Source organism: Dermochelys coriacea, chromosome 8 (assembly GCF_009764565.3).
Source record: "Dermochelys coriacea isolate rDerCor1 chromosome 8, rDerCor1.pri.v4, whole genome shotgun sequence".
In the NCBI taxonomy this organism is placed as follows: domain Eukaryota; kingdom Metazoa; phylum Chordata; order Testudines; family Dermochelyidae; genus Dermochelys; species Dermochelys coriacea.
The window spans coordinates 22,472,234-22,488,634 of NC_050075.1; the positions used below are offsets into that span (position 1 = coordinate 22,472,234).

Sequence of the window (16,401 nt, forward strand, 5' to 3'; positions counted from 1 at the left end):
AGTAGATGAGGAGGGGACAGATCCAGCTCTGACATTAGTCTGGGAACGCTGCTCTGAGCCCCAGGAAGAGGTGGCCACTCAGGGGTGACACAAGGTGCTCCCCCGTGCCGGGCTACGCTGGCTAGCTCTGCGGAGCTCCCAGTCCCTGCTGCCCCAGGGAATGTGTGCCTCAGATATAACCCTTCAGGAGGGGTACAGACTAATCAGGCCGAGTTCAGTGCTCACTTTGACTGTAGTGGGAACTGGGTACACTTACTCCGGAGCTGAGATTGGTCCACTGTGTCCATTGAAGGGCCCCGTTTCCAGACTCATCACACTCCTTGTGTGCACAAACCCCTGCAGCCGCATGCACATGTCAGATCCGCAAGTGTACTAGCCACACACTTACTCCGGTCACTTCCCGCCCCCTTCCTCCCCACCTTCACCAGGGCTAAACATCTACTTCTCGAAAGCAAACCCATTCAGCTGAGCAGCCCTAGGAAGGTATGGAGGCCCCGCGGCTCCCATCTCAGCCAGTGGGACATTCAGCACATCTTGGGGTCAGATATGTGGGCTGGAAGTATCACACGAGAACTCATCCCGACAGCTGGGTCAGAAGTTCATCAGAGCGAAACAATCTCTGTGTCTGTCTCCCTGGATGTCTGTAATCCGCATTTCAAACTGTCGGTAATTATGGATTTCCCTGGTAAGCCCAGAGGGCTCTTGCCAAAACCCCTGCACAAGGATTTTCTGTCCTTTTTAGAAACAACCCAGAGTGGGGCCAAAGCTCCCCTGCCTTTCAGACACACAGACATTAACCTGCACCTGCATGTGCAACCCTTCCGGTGCTTTTTCCAGCCCTGGGGCTCTGAGTGCGTCACTGAAGGAGCCCTGCACAGTCCATGTATTTGGTCACCTTGTGTCAGTTTGTGACCCAACTAAAACGCTACTGGCTAATTTGGGGCTCTCTCCTGAGTGATAATGTATATTTCTCTCTTAGTGCTTCGGGTAGGCACTTAGTCATGAGAGGAAGGCTCTGTACGGGGTTGGATGAGTCACCACAGAAGCCGCAGCTCTTTGTGAGTAGATGGCTACTTGTTTCTGGCTGGGGTTATTGCTTCCTACAGCCTCTCCGGGGTACGGTCACTTTTCTTTCTTTTTCTTGCCTAGAGAGCCGCAAAGCGGCGTTTGAATGTCAAGCCTATTGCAAAGCATCCTGGGGACACTTATGCAAATGACAATGTAAATCTGGCCTTCGAGGCTTAAACTGGATTAAGTTATTGAGAAGCTGTTGCAGTCAGTCCAGCAGCATTTTAGCAGCGGCAGACTTTAGAAGCTTAAACTTTTGCAGCTTCGCTAAACCTGAGTGCAATTTGCATGTGATTACCCAGGGCACTTTGAGCTGTACTGCAAAGTACTTTGCCGTGATTTAAGGTGCTAGAATTAGGGGTTTCCTGGACTAGGGAAATTCGCACCAGTGTAACTATAATGATATTGAGATTAACAGACCCACTGCACACTAGTGCAGTGGGATTTGTGCAGCATATCAACACTAGGGTAGCTACATGGTAGCAGAAAATCCCAGTGTAGGCAAGACTTACATGCACCTTGTTCCACTAGATCCCTCAATGCAGTGTAGATAATAATCCACTATAGATTCAGCTGTCCTCATGGTTGTTTTGTACACCTCGCTCTGAGAGGCAAGGCTTTTTTCCTGGTAGTAAGCATTTTCAGAGGCTAAAAGCTCAGGTAAGCATTAACATGGGGAGAAATTCAACACTGATTGCCCAGTGGGTTCCAGCACCAGGCAAAGCAGCTGGCTTGATGCTCCTGAAATGTTGGCCTGCCCTATTTTAGCTGCCCACGTGGTAGCAGAGTTACAATTCTTCAGAGATCATGTAGAAATAGTATGGGAATTGTGTTTCTTTCCAAGAAAGTGCACAGATTACAGACCGGGGCCTGTGTGCAGATACTGTCTTGGAGAGGCGCTGGGTTAAAGCTTGCCTTCTGCAGTCTGCCTTCGGTAAAATGAAAAAGTGCTTCTCTTGAAGGCTGCAGGATGGGTGGTTTGCTTCCCCTCCATAGCTGAACTCCCTGCTTCCCCTCCACCCCCATTCAACTCTAAGCCTTGCAGGCAAAGTCCAATTTATATCCTCTGAGCATGTGCCATCAACTGTTCACTGGAGCTGGCTGATGGGGTAGAAATGAACTAGGCTCCCTGCCTCTGATAGAGGTCCCTCCTGAGCTGTTGCAAGGAGGCTGCAGGCCCAGTTTTTCTTACTGATCCCAGCTTGGTTTGAAGGAGCCAGCACATTCAAAGCCCCTGGATATAGGCCCGAAGGCTAGCACACTCCGAATAAAAGGGAGGCCTTTATGGAGCTGCCTAATATGAAGAGCCAAAGTTCACATTTAGTTTTGAAAGAAGGGAAAACGTTGTTAATCTAATCCTTTGTTAATCCAATATTTGAATTGCAGTTGGTCTCAGGAAACACTTCACTTAGCTTTCGAGATAAGGCCTCCCACATGCTAACACGTGGGTTAAACAGCTCAAGAAGGAGAACATTCAGAGACTTCGGCTTTCCAGGTAAATGTCCCATTCCAGCCCTGTGTCCAGGGTGGCGAAGAGAACTGAGACCTACTCTTCTCGTTGCAACCAGAGTAGAGTTTGGGTCAAAGCTCTGCTGAATCGGACTTCTTGGGGCATAGCCCTAATCAAAGGGGCATCTCTGCCACAAGCCAAAGATTCAGCAATCAAGAAACTTGGCCTGTCAGAGCAGCCCAGGCTGCATTTCCCAGCCCTGTTCTCTCTGTTGTAACAGCCCACAGCAATTATGTCAAATATTGTTTTTCTCTTTAACAACATTCAAAATTGCTGCTGGCGGGCTGTGCTGATGAGTGCTGCCAGGCGGGAAACTAACCTCACCACTGGCTTCTCCTCCTGCCCTGCTTCTAGGAAGCCAATAGGATAGTTGGCATTAGCTAGTTTCTTAGACAGTTCATCACCAGAGTGCACATGGGGGTGGGGGGTGGAGAGAAAAGGGGTCAGAGGGAATCACCGGCTAGAGAGAGATATTACCCAAATAATTAAAAGTGAGGGCCAGATCTTCCTTTGACATCAGCGGAGCTGTGTCAGTTTACATCAGCTGGGCATCCAGCCCACACTCTTTATTTGGCTCCCCTGAGAAATGGAAAAAAAACTTCTACCTCTCTAGTTCTAGAATCGGCTCTGTCCTGGCCTTGGACGCATGAGCCTCTCTTCATTCATCTCTCTTTAAAGATAATACCAGCTAAGCCCCGGGCAGTTTGTACATCACAGCCTCAAAGGAGGGGTGGGCACGCTCTCTGGGTCATGCATATAAGGGGCACTCCTGCAGCAGAACTCTGGTTTTGAAATCCTTCCCCAGAGCCCACCTCAGTCTGTGGAGCCCAAGCCCACGTATAAGTCCACATTTAATTCTGAAAGAAGGGAAAACACTTCCTGCCTTGTGAATCCGCTATTTGAATTGTTTGTCTGTGTGTGGCATCAGATGTTCCCTGGAGCAGGCTGGTGGGGTAAAAGAAGAGCTTGGCTCTCTGCTGCAGATAGAGGGGGCCCTTGTGGGCTGTTACCCACTGGTAAGAATTAAAAAAATAAACACAAAATGTCCTAGGACAGAGGCTGCCTCTGTGTCTGCCAGGGCATTCTGTGTCGTCTATTTAAGTTATAAGCTCCTCACAGCAGGGAGCCTGCTCCTGGTGCTTAACAGTAAATTAATAATAGTTTCAGAGCTCTATCCATCCGGTAACCAGAGTCTCTGTTGAAGTAAAGCTCTTTGCAATGCGTATCCGACTGTCGGCAGCTTCTCTGTCCTACTTTAGTCAATAACTGAGATCTTTTCTCCCTGAAAGGAGTGTGCAGGAAACTCATGATTTCAGGAAAGCCATGGAAGCCTTCTTAAAGTCACTGTCATGTAAGCCACCGAAATTGCATGTCTGGTATTCTTGACAGGCTACTGGGTGCTCTGCGGTAGCCTTGATCCTCACGTGCCAGTCAATCATGGCGAGGGTCATCCTATATGATCTTGAATTTGACAAGCACAAAGCCAACCCTCCACCTCAAAACCTCTCTATTAGGTGAGAAATGGAAACACCAACGTATATATTTCTGAGTTTCGAAGTTTTGCTTCTGCCTTCACCTCTCCACCTTTGTGGTCATGTGGTTACTGCCCTCGTGATACCTACACAGTGCTGAAAATGGCAGCCTTGTGAGCACTCCCGCTGGCTGTTACCCCCGTTCCCAGAGGGTTGTGAGAATCTGGAGTAAATTCCAAAATGAAGTGAATCCCACAGTGGCATGTGGGTGAATTCCACTGTGCATTGATTCTCAGTCCCACTGAAGTCAGGTGGGTTTTCCCCATGGATCTGGAGTGGTGATCGGTTGATTCTCAAATCCCCTGGGCAGGTCTCTGAACTTTGCTGAGCTCCAGTGTACACGAATCAGTTGCCTTGAGTGACAGATGGCTCAGAATTTTCACCTCTCTCTCCATGGGTGTTTGCTGGACACACACCAAGAACCAACGGGCTGTTTTCCCTATATACTCCTGAGTGAAATTAGAACAAAGTTTGTTCCTCCCCAAGCCAGCAGGAAGGGCACAGAGTGGGAAAAGGGAAAGCTGGACTAGCCCAGATCCAGTCTCCATGGTCAGCAGATCCAGCATAGCCAAGTCCTACTTACCATTCCCTTACCCCTGACTAGGGTAGGGGGAGGGGAAGAATTGAAAATACTATCACCTGACCTCCTGCCAAGTGCCTTTATTCTATTTCTCCATGGCAGGCAGCCAACATGGGATTCTTTCCTCATTGCTGAAGTGAACTTTGTGCTGGGCAAAAGTGCTGGGATTGATAAATCCCCTGGAGACAAGTTCTTCCTTGACAGAGCTGATACCACACTGGCAGCGCCATCTTCTTTCTACCCCACCTCAAGTGTGGCCTGGATAATAGGGTGTCACAGCAGGGAGCTCATTCAGTCCTTGGCTTCCATGTGGCGATTGCCAGCCAAGGCGCTAGCTGTGGTGGTGCTTTGTGCCGTCCGTCTGCTAGGAACTGAACTAAGGCTCTCCCCACTTTTCACATATGGGGTCCCTTCATACAGCAGTCAGACGGGGATGACTTTTGGCCACTACCAACCTGAGCTGGATATGAAGTTGTTGTGGTTCCTATTACCCTGAGCTGGCCAGTCCCTCAAGCAGCCGCATGGCAGTACCAAGACACTGATGGCATTCTCTCCCCCTGCCCCCCTCCCCTCTCCCCTGAGTGCCAGCTGGGCAGCTCAGCATTCCAAGGAGGCATTAGGTTGCAGGAGTTTATTTTTACACCGCTCTGTTGGGAATGGGTACATGTCACATCTGTAGAGATGATCAAAAGATGTCCCAAGTGCAGGTGTCAGCTGCTCCTTGTGATCTCAACACCAGGATCTTTTTCCTTTTGGCATATCAAAGGGAACAGGAGAATCTGACTGTCGCTTTTTTAATTGAAAATATATCTAAAAAGGGGTTTTCTAAAAATAAAAACCATTGCTTCTGTTCCCATGGGAAGAATTGGGGGACAGAGGGAGCCAGAGCAATTGCTGGAAACAGATATTTTTGGGGGTTGACACAAGAAACGTGGAAGGAAATCAGGACCACACTGTAATAGGTGATGGGGGAATCTGAAGATGGGGGGATGTGGAATCTGTGATGGGGGATGTGGAAGGCCTAATGGGCACCAGTGCCCCAGAGCTAACCCATATCCATCCGAGAGCAGATGCAGAAAGGGGAAGGATAAAGGCAGAAAACTATATCTCTGTATGTCTACAAGGGGTTGGCTTAGGGGAAATCGGAAGCTTCTGGTTTGAAATCCTCCGATTCCCTGGACCCACAGGTTTGACTTGACTCTTCAACCTTCTAAATGAATTGGGGCCATTTACAGCATGGGAGGCCAGCCAGGTGAGGAGTTAAAAGCCATGCCCCGGCAGGCCTGGGTAAACTTTAAAGATCCTGCAGCCCTTCATGGGTTTGCCCTGGTGTCCTTGTCAGTATTTTTCCTTCCCACTCTCTTATGCAATTTGCTTCTGGCACTTGGCTGTCCCTCTTGATGCGATGATGCATTCCAGAGATCTAGCAATGGGTCCAATCCTGTTTGCCTTACTTGCTTGAATCAGACTTATTGGCACCACTGGGGTGGCAAGGCAAGTAGATATTGGCCCTGTAACTGTAAAAAACTTCTGGGATCCTTTGACATGAGCGTGCTTCCTACCTGCAGAAACACACATTGTAATGCAGCCTTGCCAATGGGAAAGACAATGGAGAACTTGGTTTCAGAGCCATTGCTTGTTTGAAACTGGGTTCTCTGCTGCTTGTTGGAATTTTGCCCTGTGTTGAGCAGGATGAGGGCAGCTGTGTGAAAGTACTTGGAGCCTTGTTATAGTGCTCGGTTAGGGTCTGTCTCTCTGTAAGGCTCTGGTGCCTCAGCTTCCAGCCACATGAAACCCACTCAGAATGCTGCTTGTGATTGCCTCGCCTTGCAAACACCCTCCAGATCATTTGCCCTTCCTTTCACCTTCCCCAAGGGTGGTGTTGATAAAGAGAGAAGGAAGCTGGGGGGCTTAATGTACACTGTCTGTTGAACCTGGAAAATAGGGACAGGACACACAGTCTCATTTCCTGAGTCTCAGGAAACTAGACCAGTTATCCCAGATTATTCCAATTAAAAACAAAAATAAAAAACGAGTGAAACTGTCTATTCCATTCCTGTAACTTCTTGTGAAGTCGATTTTACTTCCACTTGTTGAATCCTGAAAAGATTATTTAGGGCACTTTAAAGCAGTGCCTGGGATGTTCTTCTCTCTTCACAGCCTCTCAGATGCTCAAATGTTTGTCTGATCTGAAATGCACTCACTATATAAATAAACTTGCTTCCCCGTTCATCAGAAAACACCCACAAATTGGCCGGTAACAGCAAGAATTGTGTCACACCTTTCGCCTCCAGATTCGAATCCTGCCCCGGCGATTAGTAGAGGCAGACAAACTATTACCAATTAATGACTTGTGGTGAGTGACGTGAAAGGAGTTGGTGACCTCGGGCTCAGAAGGGAAGGACTGAGAGTCTGCTCCGTTGAAATCAATGGGAGGTGGGCCTCCGACTTTAGAAGAGGCAGGATCAGAGTATGAATGGGCCATGGAGTCTGACAGACACTCACCCCAATGTAGGGGGGGACCCGTTTGCAGGGGCAATGTGTGTGGGACTCTCAGCTTTCCACTAGAGGGCTATGCCTGCTCTGTGTGCAGAGATGAGGCCTTCAGCCTTCAGGGCTGTCAAATGAAGGGCTAATTTCAAACCAACCCGGTATTAGCCAGCCAGGCTTCTGTGCAACCTCAGTGGGAATAGGACCCTGTCTGGGGCTCTATGTGTGTGTGTGTTGCAGCTGGAACAGAAGAGGGTCAGGAATGAAAAGACTCCTCTCTGTACTCAATAATTAGAGCACATTGACGGAGACACCCAAACCGTTCGACACACTTTCAAATTAGCATTTGCCTGGGGATCACTTTTTGCTTTAAACAAATCCCCCCCTTCACATTCATTCCTGGCCCCGACAGCCAGTACCTTTCACATACCCATGCTCTCTGGTTGGCAGGGCATTGGCATAATGTCAGTGGGGGCCTTTCCCTTGCCACTTCTGCGTCCGTGGTGCCGGTGTGTAACGCAATCGTATGTTCTGCCCCTCAGAGAGCCGTGTGGCTTTGCAGCAAGGCAGCCATCGGGAAGGAGGTGGAAACAGGGCAGGTCTCAGCTGCTTTTCATGATTAATGGATATTTTTAGCTCTGTTCCTAGAGCTTAAATTGGCCTGTGTGTGCCAGGAATTGATTCCTCTCTACACTAGGTTTTTTGAGAGTGTTTGTGTGTGTGCGTGTGCGCACGCGCACATGTGCTGCATTGGACACAGTGGAAAGAGAGATGGGAAATTAAGAGTCTGTGTTGCCTTCTTCAGTGACTTGGCTGCAGGGGGAATGTGAAACTGACTCGACAGGTTTGTCACTGAAGGTTGGATAATTTGGAGGTGATACAGTGATGGCTGGGGTTACAGAGTTTGAGTCATGTGACAGGTGGGAGGATGTGGAAGAGCAGAGGGGCCAGAAGATGGGTTTGGGAGACGGAAAGGCTGGCTTGTCTAGCTGTGAAACCACCCACCCGAAAGTCTTGCCCAGACCAGGGCTGTCTTATGTGACCTGTAAGCCTCTTGCTCTCCTCTTTAGTTGCTGATTTATCAGGGCAGTAGGATTAGCCCTGGCTGTCTGCAAGATGTCACCAAAGGCTGGAGTGGCTTAAGTTTCCCTGAAGAGCATGGACTGCTGCTTTGCCAGCATCTGGCCTGTATGGTTTTGAGCTTGTGCTCTCTAGAGGAGACCAAGGTATTCCCTTGCAAAAGCACCCCGTTATGACACTGGCAGAACCTGCGCTGGAGCTTTTGACACACGGATACTGGAACACAGTTTTGTGGCAGTTTTTGAATTGCAGCCTTGCAGGGCAGCTTTCCAAAGTTTCTGATGTGAACTTGAAATGATGTGGACACTCCCATTTGAGTGGCAGAGTTCACAATGAAGAGAATCCCCTGTGCCACCTCACTGCCATGTAATTGTTCCAAACTGGGCCATATGCCAGTAAGCTGCTCCTGGGGTAAATATGACCCATAATACTCATTAATGCTTCCCTCTGCTGCTCTCAACTTTAATATTGGGGGTAGCACATCAATACTACAGCTCCCAGCATGCAATGCTCTGTCTTTGTATCAGCCCCTTCACTAGAGATAGAGCAGTGCATGCTGGGAACTGAAGTCTGCAGGCCACATCTCTGCATTCAAGTTGAAGTCTGTTGAAATCTGCTCATTTTAAGCAGGTGTGGTTTGGTTTTTAGGCTTCTGGTAAGTTGCCAAGGCGGCCTGTGGTTGGGCAATGTTTTGGTACCCTGAGTCAGGTGCAACTCAACCCGCATGTAACAGACGGGCATTTTATGAGGCCCTGGGCTTTGGCTGCTGTATCAGGCTTCTCTGGCACTGGCAGGTGGAGGAGAGGATGGCCAGGCTCACCCCCTCTCATCTCTTCACAGTATGAGGTGTCTGGCGAGGAGCACCTTTACTCTGATTTCCCTGAGATTGACCTGTCCCCGTTGGACGCCAGTGACTTTGACTCTGCCAGCTGCTTCAGCGAGCTGCAGTGGTGTGCCGAGCGCTCCGAGACCGAGTCCAGCCAGTACAGCACAGACGACTCCGAGCTCTTTCAGGTACTGTGTGCCATGCGGCTCCCTGGCCCAAGGCAGAGGCCACCAAGCGGCGCTTTCACTCTGGGGCGAATGTTTCCTTCCAGGTCTCCCTCTCCTCCCGTGCCCCCCACCTACAAGTACAGGGCACTGATGTTGTCCCTTCAGCCCACTGAAAGGAGGAAGCCGCCTCTGGGAAGGGGGAGGGAATGCTGTGTTGTCCCCTAGCCTAGCCAAAGAAGAGCAGTAAAGACTGAGCGATCTGGGGTTAGTCTGTCCTGGCCATTCACTATGGACCCTATCTAGGTCCCACTGATGTCAGTGAAAAGCCCCCCATTTACTCCAGAGGGCTTTGGAGCAGGTTCTCTCTGAGGAGCACGGTCACCGAGAACAGCTTTCCCACTCCCCAAACTGCCCATCCAGCCCCTGCCAGTCAAGAACGATGCAAACAGTGTTGAACTGCAGGGAGTACTTGTGGCACCTTAGAGACTAACAAATTTATTAGAGCATAAGCTTTCGTGAGCTACAGCTCACTTGGATTTGTTAGTCTCTAAGGTGCCACAAGTACTCCTTTTCTTTTTGCGAATACAGACTAACACGGCTGCTACTCTGAAACCTGTGAACTGCAGGGAGGCAGCTGTGCTGGACTGCAGCACACATTCCCCCCCCCCCCCCCCCCGGCCACACACACACACCCCTGCAGCATGGGGAGCCAGCACAGGTAGGACAGAGCACCCCGCCCATGTGCACACACCTCACTACACGGACGTACAAAGTCACTGCCCAGTGCTGCATATCCAGCCCATTGAAGCCAAGGCAGCTGAGGTTCAGGACGGGGCCTCCTGTCGACTTCTACCCAGGTAACATCGCCTCATCTCCTTCCTTCTCCTCGATCAGCATGGGGAAGCAGAGGACAGGTGGCGGGATGAGGAGGGGAGGGGTTCCGGGCTATTAGTCTCTCTTCCCCAGCTGATTAGCACTCCATTAATTGGCACTCCATTTCTAAATGGGGCAAGCGGAGTAAGGCTATAATGAGGAGGTGGAAGAATAGAAGAGGGCTGCTGAACCGACCCTCCTGTGATGTATTATTAAAAGGAAATCACAGCGTAGTGCCTGGTGCATCCTGTTTGATTTTAGGTCTGACAGGTTGTGCTGGGGTGGGTGGCAGCTGTGGTTCCTAAGAGGCTCAGCAGCAGCATGGAGCAGTGTGGCACAGGAATGTTAATTTCCAGCATGCAGAAGACAGCTTCCCTTTTATCTGACTCTCCAGCTTCAGCATCACCTCTGCATTCTGCGCACACATTATTTATAGCAGAGACTCCCTCTCAGTGAATTGCGCTCTGAACAGACATGCGAGCATCATGCTCATAGCTGATCTGCATTTATGGGGAGGCACTCTGGATTTGTCTAATGAGCAAGTAGGAAGTGGGTCACATATAGGATGTTAGTTCACCCTCTCTCCCCCAAAGCACTATCACTCCGGACTCCGCTCCACTATTGTGCAATCAGGAGGCAGCATGGCAGTGGATGGGTGGGACACCGGGCTGGGAGTCAGGAGGTGTGGTTGTGCAGCCCAGCTGTGCCACTGGCTTCCTATGTGACCTTAGGCCAGCAGCTTTTCCCTGCCTCAGTCTCCCCATTTGTAATGTGGGGATGATGAAGGGTGTTCCCCATCCAGAAGGCTTTGAGATCTACTGTTGGGCAATGCAGAATTAATGCTAAGCTTTATCATTGTCCCTGTGTGTTGTCTATGCCTGTGTGTATATAAACAGGGGTTAGGTGGGTAGATTACTAGGCACACCAGACTGATGGTTGTAAACAAACACCTTGCTTACAAAGTAGAGCTGGACCCAAGTCACCAAGTTTGGATCCAGAATCAGATCCAAATCCAGACTTCACTGACATTTGAGGTGCTTCTTACAAATTCATCTCTGGATCTGATGTTCCAGTGCAAGGGGCATGCTGGTCCAGCATCCTGCTTCTGGTCTCTCTAGTGCATATACACTAGTTTGCAATAGAAAAAACAGAGTTGGTGCTTTTAAAACAAGTCAGTGGGGTGGCCGCTTCAACAGGCAGGGAATTTGCATGTGAGAGTCACAGAAAGCCACAGAGTCAATTGCTGGAGTTAAAAAAAAATGGATTGTTTTTGTCATCAACACTGACATTTGCAGTGATGTGCTAAGAAAAGGTACTCAAACCTCATTCGGCAGGGCGTCTAGTAATCGACACAAGAGGTGGGAAGGAATCACTTCACTGCATGGAGTAAGGGCACTTTTTCCTGTAGCATCAGAGATAGCCACTGCTGGAGCTGGGACAAGAGACCAGCTGGACCATTGGTTGGATCCGGTGTGTAGGCTCCACGTAGCTTTGTGAGGGATTGTGAGCTCTTTAGACACACTGGCTGAGTCTGCCGCAGAAGCATCTGGCAGCACCTCTAGGCACTTTAGGAGGAACATGATGGTAGGTTACAAGTGCTAACAGAATGGGGGGAAAGGCAGAAATGGGCAGCAGGTCCCCTCCCTTCTGTAAATACCTGGTTGTCTATCTAGATAGCTATGGTACTTATATGGTCCCCATTACTAAAGTATCTGAGCGCCTCCCCAAACCCTGAGACTTAGGGCAGGGCTATTATCTCCATTGTACAGAGGGGGAACTGAGGCACAGAGAGACTAAGGGACTTGCCCAAGGTCACCCAGGGAGTCTGTGGTTGAGCAGGGAATTAAACTTGGGGCTTCCAAGTCCTAGGCTAATGCTCTAAGTGCTGGACCATCCTTCCTTTTGTAGCTGTGGCCTTGACATGCCCCATCCCCTCTGGACTGGGAAGGAAATGTCCCCTTCCCCTAGATGATGGTCGCATGCAGAGAGAAACCTTGACTCTTCTTCTGCTGCTTAGCGACGGGCCTACATTGGAGTCCAGCTCCCTGGTGCCCGTTAGCAGCCAGTTGTGGATCTTGGCACTGGTTACATTTTTTGGAGACTTTTAAAAAGCCCCAGTATTTCTGAACTGAACCAGAACAATGCTAATGTTCTGGCCTTTACGCTGCGCGGCTGCTGTGCTTGAAAAGGCTCCAGTGCAGCTGACAGACCTTCATCACGAGATACATATTTTCCGCTGAACTTCCTGGGGAAAAGATAAACAGATAGAAATATAAGAGACAGGCCCGTTAGCAGTGAGCAGGACACAGTGAAATGTATCCCACTGAACTTCTATGCACAGCAGCCCAAAATGGAGCATCCTGATGCCTTTTCCCTGGGTCTTGGTGTAGAAATTTCTAACAGGGTTAACGGGTTGAAGAAAAGAGTATTTTAATTCTCGTTAGCAGGTGCTAACTTACATTTGGGCCTCATTGTAGACCCAGATTTATCCCTGTGCTACATGCAGAGCTGCAGTTATCCTACTTATTACTGGCAGTTATTTATATCAGGAATGCTACAGTAAATAATCCCACGGAAATGAATCCTCCTGAAGAAGTGAATCCGGGTCACTGCACTTAATCCTTTTCCTATGTCCAGCATTCTAAGGTTTTGCCCCAATTTTGGCCTTTGGCAATATGGTTGAAACAATGGTAGTTACAACAGGGCAGGGGCATCAGCAGAGCTGTGTGGGGAGCCCAGACTGGAATAGTTGGGGGTCAAGGCTGTAGGTTGGGACTGAGGTGCATCAGCGGAGTGGAGTGTGGGAGTTCAGGTCTGGAATAGCAGGTCAGGACTCAGGTGTCTCAGCAGAGCTGTGGTGGAAAAGTCTGCGGCCCTATCAGGTCTCTTGTGCAGTTCAGGTCTGAGTTTAATAGGCTTGCCCTCTTCGTTTCCCTAGAGCCAGTGACAGCATCTTTCTCTTCAAAATATCCGCATGCAGTGTGACACAGTGTCATGACATGTGACAGTACAGCCTCAAGTCAATCCCGGTATTACCACCCCCAGGCATTCAGAAATCATGAGGCAGGAGCCAAAAGCATGAGAGTGGCTTAAAAATCTTGAATTTACAAAATAATAATACATGTTGGGTTCTTTCTCCTTGCTTTCTGATTTCTGAGCCTTTAGGATTCACGCCAGTCTCATTTTCAACCTTTTTCTGCAACCACAAAGGCTAGAAACTGCCTTAGTTTTAATTAAAAGCTGAGAGACTCTGATTCCACTCATCAGGGCTTTAAGAATTAAACAGCGCTTACCAAAAAGGCCAGCAGTGGCAATGCTGCCATCATACAAGTGCCATTCCTGCACTTCCCCAGATCCGAGGGGAGGGGGTCACAGACTCCCTTCCATTGCACAGCCCTGAGCCTAAGCCCTCCACATACCCTTCCCGCATTTTGCTGTGCGCTCCTCCTCCCCACCCCTCTGAGCTCTGGTGCTGATTGGAAGCAAGAGAGCGAGTCAGGTGGAAATTGTGGTCACAGCTTCATGCCAGCTTCCCACAAATTGGGGAAAGAACACATCACTGGGTGTCCTTCTCTGTTTTCAGAGTGTCTAAAATACACCCAAAACAGGAAGGGTGGAAGTTAGTTAGAGAGGAGGCTGCTGCTGGGAATCCACTTGAGCAGCTGCTGATTTAAAGGGGGGATTGAGTTGGGCGGTGGGTTTTTTTTGTAAAGACACTTGTGCAAGTTTGATTCGGAAGGATACAGCCAAGCCCTTGCAACTTAAACCACGCCTCCCCACTCCAGTAGAGAAATAATACACCTGTTCAGAGATGTGCAGTGAATCCAGAAAGAATGCATCCGTCTGTTGAAGGAGTGAGCTTTCCGTGTACCAAGCCCAAGTAAATTAATCTAACAGCATTCACTTGGAAATGAGTGTTCACTGATGGTTGAGTAGGCCAGGGTCTCTCAAACTGGCTACTGTAGGGCACCTACATTTGGAGCTACTGAGGCCAGCCGTGGCAACTTGCTGGGTATCGGAAGGGCACCATAAATTGGCATAAAATGGACCAGATTGCAGCCGCTCTTGGGCCTGATTCTGCTTGCACCCTGGGGTAAATCGGGAGCAGCCTTGCTGAAGTCAGTAGAGTAGGACAGATGCAAACCTGGCATCAGCGTGGGAAGAATGAGACCCCTTTAAATAATACGGTGGGGCAGCTTGTGGGAGCTGTAGTTACGCCCCCTTGAGGTAGCCTGTAATGGAAATGTCTGCTGGCTCTCACTGCTCTGTGCAAATCTCTCTTGCTTTTCAGATAATAGACAGTGAGAATGAAGCACTGCTGGCAGCCCTCACCGAAACACTGGATGAAATACAGGAAGATGACATGGGCCTGGCTGCCTTCCGCACTATGGAAGAAAGGGACGTGCCCAACCACACCTGTGCCTCGCCAGCCCCTTCCCCCAAACCAGTCGCCCCCACCCTGGGGGGGCCACCTTTGGCCCCTGAGGTTGATGAGCTGTCTCTAGTAAGAACCACTTCCTACTGTTTAAGGTGGATTTGGATGAGCCTCTGATAAGCCGGCTGCATGGGTATGATAGGAAGCAAAGGTCTGAATCTTTTCATTATAGGCTTAAAACTCTTAACCGTCGATACAAAGCATATACCTGTATTGTATACGTATACATGTGCCGTGCCATCACCGTTACCTCCATCACCATCCTCATGGGAACAAGCTGATTGCTGCTGTGTGCAAAGGGCAGTGGGTGTTAGTAGATGGGCATAATCCATTTTCCAGCTCCCCAAACCCGGGGGGGATTTGGCCTGGGGCCTCACTTTATCTGAACCCCACCACGGTTGTGCTAACAGGATCTCATTGTAGCTCATTCCTACCCCCACTCTATCGCAGAGCTCCCCATCATTGCACTGCATCCCAGTAGAGCACCTGGGAGCAGTACCCAGCCATTTCCCCTGATCCCCAAACCTCCATCCAAAGGCCTGGTATTTCTCCCTCCCTTTCAGGGTGTGGGCTGGACACGCCTGCCGTAAAGGAGGTCTCTCTGTGGCTTTGTGAGGTTTCTGGGTTCCAATCCCACCTCCGAGACTTTTCCTTGAATCCTGTGCTTTATCCTTCCACTCCTTGGAAGCCAGTTTCACTCACAGCTTGAGCAGGAGAGCCCTGGCATTGTCGCTAGGTGGTACAAGGCTTGCTGTGCCATATATAAGAGCATCCCTGCTGGTCTGATATAACGGAGCTGTGTCTGTAGCTCACTCACCAGCCAGAGCACTCCGTCCATGGGGGGGACCCCCCTACCTCTCTGCTGTGTAATGACAGAAAGGCATGGTTTATATAAAAGTGCATTGCGGCATCTAGTGGTGAAAGCGTGCATTTCCACTTCACACTAAAGTGCATGTGGGGGTGTATATATCACACACAATGTGTATGTGTATATATAGGATGTATACGTTGCAGGGGGAAAGCACTTACACTTATTATAAACGGGAAGTGCACAATTAAGCCACTGGGCAACCCCTGTTGAAATTTCACTGCAGAACCCAACCAAGATAGCAGAAATGCTGTTGTGTGAACCTCCCACTTCAATAACCATTGTCATAGGCCTGGTCTTAAAGGGGGCCTCTAAATTTGCAGGCCATCCTTGAAGACCAAGCCCTAGATATTGCACTTCTGTACGTTCCCACAGAGCCTAAGCAGTCGCCTTGCTATTGATCTAAGCTTCAGCATTAGCACTACGCGTGTGGAACATGGAATGTTTTTTAAAAAATGTTTTGAACAGAAGAATATGCTAACCCTGTGATCTGAAATGAGTATGCCATGATGCTGTGTAACCTAAGGAAATTCCAGCTCAGCTGATGTCACCAGACCCTCTTGGTGGGATTACAGTGGAATTCACATCAGGGTCACCTTGGGGAAGAGCCCCAACAAATACTTGACACCTACACAGAGCTTTATATCTTCAAAACACTTTGCAAGCTAATTGATCAATTCAAGCCCCTTTGGATCGTTACTGCCAAATAATTCTTGCATGAGGACTCATGTGAGCTGCCCAAATCAGACAAATACATAGAATTAAAATCACCATCTGAAAAGGACAGAATTGTTGTGGTGGGTTATTTAAATGCCCTGGCAGTTCTAGTGACTATAACAGGAGGTGGCATGGTGTACAATGCAATGTGGTTTTGGGCAAGCAAATTCACCTCTTTGGGCAGCCTTTCCCCATCTTGCATAGCTACAGGGGTGTTATGAGCAGCAATGTGTCAATGCTTGTAAAGTGTTCTGA

The 16,401-nt window shown here is 49.3% G+C and overlaps 1 protein-coding gene across 1 annotated transcript in view; it reads left to right on the plus strand.

The window, feature by feature from the left end:
* PPARGC1B (PPARG coactivator 1 beta) overlaps positions 1–16,401 on the plus strand; it is a 91,542-nt gene that overhangs the window by 54,261 nt on the left and 20,880 nt on the right. Inside the window, exons 2-3 of the mRNA XM_038414880.2 lie at positions 9,101–9,274; positions 14,418–14,630. Of these exons, the coding sequence (XP_038270808.1) occupies positions 9,101–9,274; positions 14,418–14,630 (387 nt within the window). The remainder of the gene's footprint in view (positions 1–9,100; positions 9,275–14,417; positions 14,631–16,401) is intronic.